Raw genomic sequence first — 11,510 nt, 5'->3', positions numbered from 1 at the left:
AATAAACTAAATCAAATGCACTTTAAAGTAAAAGATGTAGTAAATAATTTGTCTTTTAATGCAAGTAAATAATGAAAAAAATTCTAAATTTCTAAATAACTTAAATTTGAAAATCCTTTAAGGATATTGTCTTGTGGGAAATATTGGCACATGAATGTTCAATATAACTTCATACTCATATAAAGAAAAAACTTATATTAAAAGACCAATTTCAAAAAATCTACAAAGCCAATCTTTATTCAAATCTACAATAGGCTTTTCATACTCGTTCATTATTTAGAACTCGAAGGAGCGGTAAATATTCAATCATCTATAATTAGAAATTTTGAATTTAAGCCTTATCGGATATGAAATTATCTTTATTATATAGTATTTTATCTTAATGTAAGAACCAAGAAAAAGTATTTTAATGCCCCTCTCAAGATAAGAACCAAGAACGCGTTATTAACAAGTATGACAATTCATTCTAACGGATTAAATATCTTTTATAAGGAATCGGAAGAATCTGCAATGATTTTTTCCCAGAAATCCCCAACGAAATATACAGACTATTCCTTCCTTTCTATCGAAGTGACTTAGACAAATCTTTTGTGTCGATAAACTCAAACCAATCAATCGAATATTGATTAATACATAATCAATCGAACACTACTTAAAATGGCTCTTCTAGCTCATTTTGCTGCTCTCTAATGATGTCAAAAAAATATACTATATCCACCATGAAATTGGTCCAAGGCCATCAGCATCAAGAGATCCCTAATAATATACAAACAGAAGGAAAAAAAACAGAATTTTGAAGTTAATAAAATAAGACTAGAGAAATAAGAATAACAGAGGAGAATTTTCTAACACACCAAAATGCAAGATTATTTTGATTAACATAATAGGGACAAGAACTCATTTCAACATTACAAAAAAAAAAAAACTAAAAAAAAGAAGAGTATGAATGTCATTATCTACTAAGGATCACTGATATGAGATTACAAGGTTTTGGGTGCACCCCAGACTACTTGGACCGACCTTAAGGGAGCACCCTCGAAAGTAAAAAGGAAGTCACCAACCTAGGCCATGAGCCTTCTTGATTGTCCATTAGCACTGTCCAGGTAAATATCTCATATGTGATTACTAGGTATGGACAGTCACTCCTAATCTTTCCATTAGAGTTCTCACTATTACATGATGTTTAGGTAACCTTTTCGGAAGTTTCAATTTGCACCCAAGGGTGTGGCCTTGATACAAGAGACGACTCTTAAGATTTCTAGAAAATGGGTGCACCCCCAAAAAAAAATAGGTGGTCTCTTTCTATCTGCCTGAGCCTTGATAGCAAAGTGATCCAGTAGCTTTATTGGTGGGAGGTAGTAGATAATTGATGAAATAACAGAGGCGCACAACTTGGCTTGGACACCACCATTATTAAAAAAAGTTCCAGCTTGAACCATGAATACCAACACAACATCTAAACTCTAAAGGACCTGCTCCATAGGAATTTTAATTCCCCTGTCAACTTATTGAAAATAATCATTCCATTTTTACCTCAATTTCAAGATATAGCTACTTCATGAGACCAAATGCTAGTATGTTACTGATAAACAACATTGTTTCACCTAGAATTCCAAGATTAAATCCTCTGAAGTTTAAATTTATGCAAGACATTTTCCTTTATAATATGTCTGATTCATTTATATCAATTTAACAGTCGGAAAGGAAAAAATAATAATACAGCGGGAATGAAGTTAAGTATTGACATACCTTTATGACCATCGGTGCAAATGGTTTTGAATCTTTATCTTGCTCCAGTGGCATTGATGGATAACTAACATTATGGACTTGGAACCTAATCTGCAGTTTATACAATCGTCAAAATTTTAACATACATCATTTGACAAAATGGTGCAGCATTAGCAAAATTGTTAGGTCTAACAACCTCATCTATGCCATCAATAGGATAATCTAGTTCATCAAACTTCCATATCCACCTAACTTGGTTCCTGAAATGGACAATAAAACCATATGTGAAGAAACTTAAGATGTATGATTCAGAAAGACCAACCAGTACATGAGATCCCACCACAAAATTTGACGTTGTGACAAAAAGTACTTACTTGTTTTCAGGATCAGGCTCAGAACGTGATGGATCTGGCAATAGAGGTGCGGGTACATAAATGTCATCGAAAAATCCAAGTGACACTGCCAAGCACAAAACAGAACGAACATTAAGATTCCTTTTCTGAAAGATTTGGGGTGTGAAGAATATCTAAAATGAGAAAATCTCACTTCATAAGCTACATATTTTAAATCATAAAGAAACAGCATAATGTATAAACGGACTGTCAAATTTGGCCTCAGCTGGCAGGTAAGCACTCCAACTTTGAGAGTGCACATCTAGACACATCAACTTGGTCAGAAATGGCAACTAAACATTCCAACTCATCCCACTGCACTCCAATTTTGCATGGTTCAAACAACTAATAGTTTCCAGTGCTAGATAGTTTCTCATGCAGATTGTAATACTTGGCTATATATGTCTCGCAACATTTATGACAGGAACTTCAACAGAGGGAAATAAGATGAGAATAAATTGTACACATTCTTCGAGGCTTACAGCGCAAACCCTCTGCATTGGACTCTTTGAGTTTAGCACTTATTACTTCTCCTACAAATGGGCGAAACACTACCAGTCTAAACTTGACCTGCAAGACACCATGATTTCTCTGTATTAATGAACACGTTATACAGAAGATACGACAAACAATAGAAAGCTGTTTGATGATAGCCCTCAGTCACATGACACATTTAATACCACTGAAATGCTAGTCCAGAACTAGCTCATAAACTATAGAACTATTACAGAACTTCTTGCAACTAAGAACATCATATTAGCATGTCAAAGATGTTATTGAAACTCGTAAGTGCATTGCTATAAGTAGGATCTCACGACTGCATCTTCAAATGCCAATACACTGAAAGCCTAATTGGTCTTTTATCAAGATGTGTATTAGTCCCTTACCAATTTTAAGGCTGTTTTTACAGGATAAAACCATTAGCTACTGATTCAGCTTTGCTCGTATGGCTAACTGATTATGTTGATATTTTTGGTGAGCTATATTTCTGAAGGACAAGGTTGTATATGCTCCCTATATTTTTAGATGGTGTTGCACCCCCTTCATGCAAAACTATTAGATAGTTCTAACTCTGGCCTTGAAAGAAAAAATCATTAGTACGGGAAATAGTTGACACAGAATCTCTTTGGTTATTATGTTGTCAAGCCAGGATTCATTCCTCTAATTGAAAGGTTTTTGTTGTAGGCAAAGACAAGGATATTGAGAATTTTTTCTTAATCAATGAGACATCAGATCTTCATATAGATCGTATCAAGGAAGGTAGTAACAGATTTATTGAAGACCAAAGATACTTACACAGTTATTCTTATCCACATCTCTTATACTTTAAAATTTTGAGGGGGAATTTAGCTTCTTCATTTTGATATTTTTGGTTGGATCATTGAAGAAGAAAGACATAAATTAGAATAAAGTTGTGTCGTTTTGCATCCCTGCTCAGGAATGAGATCCTCATAATCACAAATTCATATTTAGAGCAAGGAAAAAGTGCAAATGCAATTCCTGGTATGGGGTAGTGATACTCGTAAAGCGAGAGAACATATCAATTGAAATCATTTTATATTAAAAGAAAACAGTTTCAACGAGCAGGTTTGGATAATGGGAATCTCTCATGAGGGACGATGATATGTTTTTGTAGAATTCATTCAAGTTAACCTAAATATAATTAACTGCAGCAACAAGTAGAATACCTTATATGTGGAGGCACCTTCACTTGGATAGATAAAACCGTCATCTACGGAGCGAATATCATAAATAGATATGCCGAGGCCCAAATTTGCAATAACCTTAGCATCGTGTCCAGAAGTTAGTGTCTTGTAATAATGCCAAATCTTTTTGAGTTGGGAAATGGATTGAAAACAGTAATGCAGCCTCAAAAGAAAAGAAAAAATGAACCTTATCCATGAAGAGACCCTCAAGCTCTCCTTTGATTGCTTCATTGAGTGGAAGGTTTAGGAGATGAGGCGGCAACCTCAGTGTGTGTTCTAATACACTCAGATAAAACATGCCTCCTTAAATCTGTAGCAAAAATACACACCAAAAAGATTTATCAAGTCCTACACAAATATACGCACTTGTGAAAAAGTCAAAATTTGGTAGACTTGCAAAACAAAGACTATAAGATATGGCTCTTTATCCCATCTGAATCTTTTTAATCTATAGCAAGTTCATTTTTTCTTTTTGCTATCCGCACAGATCCATGCAGTACCCCATCAAAGAAAATTCTTAGTCCTGGTTGTCATACCCCCAATGTCTTGATTAAATATTGCAATCAAACTAAATAAGGAACTTAACTTCAAAACATCCCCAGTCACAAGCCCCTAACTAAAATCTGAATAAATGAACCTAGGCCATCTCCCAAGAGTAATAAAAAAAAAAAATTGAAACTGCCAAGAATAACGAAAATATCTAAAAGTAAAAAATGGGGAAAGATCTGCTAAGTATGAATCAACAGACCTTGTCAACTAAATCTAGAACGTCTGCTCATATACGTGTGCTTCTTCTCAACACCTGTCACACGATGCGACATGCCTAAATGAGATAAGTATCTCTGGAGGATACCCAGTAAGTCCCATAGGCTAATTCCTAAGAAGACAAGGCAAGACCTTTTCAGATAAACATACCACGAAGAAAATGCATCCACGGAAAGCATGTAAACAACTAAAGGTCTGAAACTGATAATAGACTGAACACTGAAACCGTAAGCTGAACATGTAAGCAGACAACTAAACTAGAACTTTAAGGTAACACCTAAACAGTAATAGAAACTAAGTTACACATTGTGGCCCTGTGTACATGAGATCCAGCAACACACATGGAGGAGTGTCGCCCTATCTCCCCAGGCAAACAATAGCCCCTACGAACACACTACATAGGCAGCTAACCCTGGCCCTCTTTCTCTCCATTCTAAAATTTCTCATGCTTCTCATATGCATTCACAAGAGCATTAAGTATTCGTACAACGGGACTATGATTTGGTACTTCACTCCAGCAGTTTCACCTTGTATTTGACCATGAAAAACATATATCACCATACCCTCTAATTAAAACTTAGACTAACACAGTTGAACAAGCTACTGAACATATTTGATGGAAAGATTAAAAGTTAAAATCAGGCATAAATTAGATCATTTTAAAGGAAAATACAAGCATTAATCAATAGAATATTACAAATAAGTAAATTTTGTACATAATTTACAGTAATCGAAAGTGCTCCTTGAGCCGAGGGTCTATCAGAAACAGTAAGTTCAGCAACTAAACTTCAAATTCTGACTCTGTCACTGATAGTACAATAGCTCAATTTAATACACTAATTCTTATATAGCTCCAATTCCCTTCTAATTTTAGGGTAAACAAATCTCATAGCTTTAAGAAAGGAATTTTTATCACTAACTAATCCTTAAAAACAAGAATTTCCAGTTGACGATAAGTCACAAACAATACCTCTAAGCTTCAGCGAGGAGGGACACGGCGAGTGGTGACAGAGACCGGCGGCGGAGAGAGGTTCCGGCGACGGCAAGAGGCTCAGCGGCGTTCAGTTCTCTTACCAGCGGTCTTCAGTTAAGGTTTTGAAAATTTTGAATTAGGCATTTGTTACTAACTCAATTTTTAATATTCAAAAATATCAAAAAAAAAAAAAAAACTTAGTTAAATTAAAAGTCATTGAATTTAATATAGTTAAGTTATAAAATTAAAAATAAATGTGTATTAATTAATTATAATTTTATAAAAATTTATGAAAACATTATATGTTGTGTATCTATTGAATTGATGCAAATATCACATATTATAATATATTGGTGGTAATTAAATTAGAGTATAAGAATAATTGCATCCAAAAGTAATGATAAGTGTTCATGCTTAAAAATTAATATAAATATTTATACAGATAAATATGAAAATGATTTTTGATTTTTATTCAGATTCGATTAATAAAAAAAGAGATTATTTTATATGAATTTATAATAAATGATTTTAATTCAATTATTGCTTATTAGAAACAAAAATCGCTCAAATAGTATCTTCACAAACTTAAAAGATACATTTAATTTAGTAAAGATTGTGGCATTACTTCTTCGACTCGAACCAAGTAGCCCTTGAAATAGGAAGCAAAATGGATTCCTTCATTCGTATGATATTTATTCAATCATATAATCTAAACTCCTAAAAAACGATATCTTAATTTTCTATTTGATTATATTTGGAGATCCAAATGAATTGAGATTTTTCTAATTGAATCACACAAACTAAGCTACTAAAATTTAACATCTTGAAATTATCTATTTGATAAGGAACTTTCACATATAATCACTAAAAATAGTCTAATTACTCTCTATAGTTATAGTTTGATAATTACAATTTGTAGCTACATGTTATAGGGAGGAGAGAGGTGAGCGAGAATGGGAGAGAGAGGAGAGAGGCGAGCGAGAGAGGGCAAACAGTGGGAAAGAGGTGAATTGTATATGTATATCGGTTAGATAATTATATATTATACATATGTATTTGTATATTCCGGTAAATTATACATATACAAACATGACTATTTATGCAAACTCAAAGTCAACTCACGTAATTAATATACAGTGAAAATTATAACAAACTATAACTATAATAAGTAACAAAATAATATAAATTTGCTTAACTGCGTATTTTTACACTTTCTCTTTGGTCCATGGAAAAAAGGGAAATTTCCCATCATTTCCCTTTCCTTTTAAGTTTCTTATTTTCTAGTCTTTTCCAAACAATCAATTCACTCTTTTAAGTTTTTTGGGTTGGGTTGGATTAGGTGGGGGCTAGAGTTAGAAAGCTACAAAATTGTTAAAGTTGATGATATGTATATACAAAAATTGAGGTATATAGAATTTTACTTGTTAGAATTTAGTTTATACATAAATACAACTCTATTGCAATAATAATTTTTTTATACGGATAGTTCTATTATATGAATATATAGCAAATATTTATCAGTTAAATCTTGATTTTGTACTATAACACGATGTATTCATTTTTATTTATCACGATCTTTCACATTTGAATTGTAAGCATATTAATTTGGGTTAAATGATTTTGGTAGTCGACTTTAATCTTTTAAAATATAAGATTATTGAAATCAATGACATGTAAATATACAAAATAAGGTATACATAGTTTTATACCAACGATAAATTCAACCAAATTAATATTTTTGACATATATATTAGATGTATATGTGTGATTTTTTTTAAATTTTTATCAACCATTAAATTATAAACATATAATTTAAAAAGTCTAATAAACTCATTGTACTCCATTATTGCTCTAACCAATTTCATCACTTGTCAATTTCTTATTGTTATTTGTCACATTTCAATATTGATCTAAATAGTGATATTCCATTATAGCAAATGATCATATATTATATTATTTGACTTGTGCACTAAATATAACCTAGAGAACTACATCTACAAAATTGAATTCACACCTAGATTAATTAATTAAGTCCAAGTTAAATCTAAAACTTTCCTACATATTATATATATATATATATATATCATTTTTTGGGATCTTTCTCATCATTCCATTCAACAATATTATATGCATTTTATATCCTTCTAAAATATTTTACTAATCAATTCTCCTTGTGGCAATGTACATTTTTCATTTGTATTATATACATTTCCACTTTGTATATATTTGGCTACATATAATTAAAAATAGTTCAACTTATATGTGTTATTAATATAAAATATTCATTGTACTATTATTACTAAAAAGACACATATTTTTTTAGAGGAAAATATTGGTAATTATGGATTTATGATCAAAAAAATCGATGAATCGCGAGCTATGATTTATACAGTTACATCGATAAATAATGATTTTTATTTCAAAAATATATGTTATCCGTTTTAAAATATGGGATTTTATTAACTTTATTTTATATTTTATTTTGAAGAAAAAAAAAACTCCACTACCATAGTGGATTTGTGGATTGTCACAATATCATCATAGTATATTCTGTATACACCATCAAATCAGCACTCCAATAACCTTTTTGTATTGCATGCTTAGCATTTATTTTTTATTTTCTTTGGACAGACTTGGTTAGCATTCTCATCCACAAATTTTAGTCTCATTTGTTTTGAAAAAAATAAATAAATCATCATAGTATTTTCCTAGTACCATACATTAAGATAAATTTGATGTATAGCATCTATAAAATAAATCTACTTGAAGTGGAAAATTTATAACCTACAACAAGATAAAAGTTATTTGATGATGTATAACGATATATTTAACTTTTAACTCGTGAATAAATTAGTTAAAATATGGTCCACTTGTTTTAGTGCTACCTAATTAGTATCTACAACTATAAATAGCCCTAACATTCCTTATGTGTTACTCAACAAAAACATCATAACACAAGTAGCTAAAAATAGTACACAACATTAGCTTTGCTATTTTAGTCCTATATTTTTTCAAGTATGGCTAAGGTGAAGGCTTTTTCTCTTCTTGTTTTGCTTGTTTTTTCAAGCTTTATTGTGTTCTCTGAAAGTAGAGTTGCAAGGATGGATTTAGGGTTGAATTTGGGTGGAATTGGTCTTGGTGTTGGGATAGGGTTAGGGTTAGGTGGTGGAAGTGGTTCAGGTGCTGGTGCAGGAGCTGGCTCAGGATCAGGATCAAGTTCAAGTTCAAGCTCGAGTTCTAGTTCTAGTTCATCTTCCTCAGGAGGAGGTGGTGGTGGTGGTTCTGAGGCGGGCTCATCTGCAGGGTCATACGCTGGATCAAGAGCTGGTTCTGGATCTGGAAACCGAGGTGGGTCCAGTGGTAGTGGATATGGAGGTGGACAGGGTAGTGGGTATGGTGGAGGAAATGGTGGCAACTAAATCCATGCATGCATGTCATATTTCACTAGTGAAAAAAAATTCACTACCTCAAAAAAATATTAAGTAATAAATATTATGGTGAAGTCTTAATGTAAGGTAACTTTGTACTACTAGTTTGATCATTGTGATTTGTGTTTTAAGGTTTAAATGGAAGGAATTATGTCTGCTTTGTGTTTTATGCATTCTTCACCTTATGTTAAAGTTTTATTTTCTACGTACATATATAATTATATATCATCTCATCGAAAACAACTCTATCTTCGCCAAGACGGATATAAGATCTGAATATGTTATTATTGTATACAATATATAATGTCACATGTAGTTTCTTTGATACAAATTTTAGTGATAGTGTTAGCTATGATTGGAGGGAGAAAAGCTAAGTGTTGAGTTTAACAAGGTACTTGTCAAATCTTAAAGTGAATTAGTAGTCTTCGCTTATAAAACAGTCGGGGATCATTTGGTTGGAAACAAGTTATTTAGGAAATAATTAACTCGGAATAAGTTATATCAGAATAAGTTATCCACCATGTATATGAGATAACTTTTCATATTACTATGGTATAAATGATGGGATAAATAATCCAATAATTACTTAATAACTCTAACCAAACGCATGATAAAATAATCGTATATTAATAACTCTAACCAAAGGCATGCTAATTGTGAAAAAGAACAAGGCCCAAAGATTAGACTTCTACAAAGCCTTTCTTGTTAATAAATGGGCCATGGCCCAATAACAAAATGATTAGAAATTGGCAAATAGTCACTTTTTGAACCATTAATTTGGTACGCACACTATATTATTATCAATAAATTTTCTAAAACTAAGTTAGACGTTTGACCATAGATTTTAAATATTTATCTCTTTATTTGAAATTTTACGAAGTTAGAGTTAAGATGAAAGTTGTGTTTAACTTTCTGTGACGATAGAAGACGACACTTTTTTTTAGAACTTATGAATACAGAGTTGATACATGAATTTGAAATATTATTTCAAACATGTATGCCAATTCAAAATTAGATTTTAGAATTTTATAATAATAAAACAATAGAAATAAAGCCATTTAGAAAGAAAAAAAATGTACAATTCTGAGGAAACACTCCTAAATTTTCAAATTCTTCTGTCTCAAATTAGGTATCATGCTTTACTGTTAGAAATTCAAATTAACACATTTTTTATACAATTTAAATATATATATATAAAAAATTATATAATCTATACCATAAGTTTGAAATTTTTTCTTATTAATTTGATAAAGAAAAAACTAGTGTAGTAGTAAAAGTAAAGTACACATCACAGCTCATATAGTACTGGATATATATATATAAATATATATATATATATATATATATATATAAAGTCAGAATTTATATCTATTTATTGTGCTACACCTATTTCATTGATTATTATTTATTCACAACTTAGCTCTTCTTGATTTAATGAATTCAAAATTTTTCTTAGTCAAATATAGTTAATATTCACCATATTCACCAAATGTTTTATAAAAACATTTTTCGAGTGAGCTATGAGGCGGCGTATAATAAAAATGTATAGTAGTGATCTGACGATTATATGAATTATAGTTTTTTAATGAGTAGAGAATAATATCAAATATCGAATAAACAAATAAAATGAAAGTTTTTAATAACATGTGAAGTGACATATGCACTAAATTAGTTTTTTTTTCTTTTTTTCTTTTTATCATTTATCATTATTATTATTTTTATTATAATAAGAGACAAGATGTGTTTAGTTAGGTCAAAAGAAGACTTTACTTTAAAGCAATCACGTCATTAAGTTCACATTGAACTTTATTCTATAAGCTTTCTTCATTTTATAATTTTATTAAATCTCATTCCAACCACCAAATGTTGGCATCTTAATCCTTTTCTTCTTAATAAAATAAAATAATTATTTTTAAATTAAGTATGAAAATTTACAATGATTATCTAATTGAGTTAGCCCTATTGGTCGGCTTACATCTATATATTTTTATTCGTTTTTAAAATTCATTTTGAAATTAATTAATTTATGTTAATACACATTCAAAATTTATCTAGAAATTATATCTAAAGCAATATAAATATCTTTAACCTTGAGCAAAGCGATAGTTAAATATCTTTCTACCGATTCAGACGAATTTATTAAAAAAATCATTATATATATTATTGTAAAGCTTGATATTAAAAAAAATTATGTACTTCATTGCGAAAATTTTAACTCTTGAAGACGAAGATATTTGACAATCTTATCTTTTGTTTGCTATCAATATTATTACTTCATTCATTAACAATTGATTATTTTAATTTTTCGATTGAGATATACGTTTACAGTTACTCTCATAAGAGTTAATAATTATGTTAAAATATTAAGTTCAGTCCTCATAGTTTCATAGAACCTTCCTCAAGGAATTTAAAACTATAATTTATATGATAATTAATTTTTTTTTAAAAAAATAAGTCAATATTCAGGTTGGACTGATTATTATCTGCAAATAAAGCTGGCAAATAGACTTTTTTTTTT

The 11,510-nt window shown here is 30.5% G+C and overlaps 2 protein-coding genes across 5 annotated transcripts; one reads left to right on the top strand and one right to left on the bottom strand.

The window, feature by feature from the left end:
• Positions 1–441: 441 nt before the first annotated feature.
• On the bottom strand, positions 442–5,719 carry LOC107024442 (DNA-directed RNA polymerase III subunit RPC8). 4 transcript variants are annotated; one of them, XM_015225429.2, is made up of 9 exons: positions 5,562–5,713; positions 4,575–4,703; positions 4,014–4,136; positions 3,809–3,904; positions 2,585–2,690; positions 2,103–2,187; positions 1,925–1,988; positions 1,750–1,839; positions 442–756 (listed from the first exon to the last, which is right to left on the bottom strand). In XM_015225429.2, exons 3-9 carry the CDS (start codon positions 4,122–4,124, stop codon positions 709–711), a joined length of 600 nt encoding a protein of 199 aa, XP_015080915.1. In that variant the 5' UTR covers positions 4,125–4,136; positions 4,575–4,703; positions 5,562–5,713; the 3' UTR covers positions 442–708. The 4 variants fall into 4 exon arrangements, with proteins under 4 accessions (XP_015080915.1, XP_015080914.1, XP_015080913.1 ...); XM_015225428.2 differs by having other exon boundaries at positions 4,575–4,628; XM_015225427.2 differs by lacking the exon at positions 4,575–4,703 and having other exon boundaries at positions 5,562–5,719.
• Positions 5,720–8,487: 2,768 nt separating this feature from the next.
• On the top strand, positions 8,488–9,161 carry LOC107026027 (glycine-rich cell wall structural protein 2-like). The gene has a single exon (XM_015226853.2). It carries the CDS (start codon positions 8,582–8,584, stop codon positions 8,981–8,983), a length of 402 nt encoding a protein of 133 aa, XP_015082339.1. The 5' UTR covers positions 8,488–8,581; the 3' UTR covers positions 8,984–9,161.
• Positions 9,162–11,510: the final 2,349 nt, after the last annotated feature.

The sequence above is a fragment of the Solanum pennellii genome, chromosome 7, assembly GCF_001406875.1.
Source record: "Solanum pennellii chromosome 7, SPENNV200".
NCBI lineage: Eukaryota > Viridiplantae > Streptophyta > Magnoliopsida > Solanales > Solanaceae > Solanum > Solanum pennellii.
The sequence above is the reverse complement of the archived record's forward strand: the minus strand, read 5'-3'. Positions and strand labels throughout refer to the sequence as shown.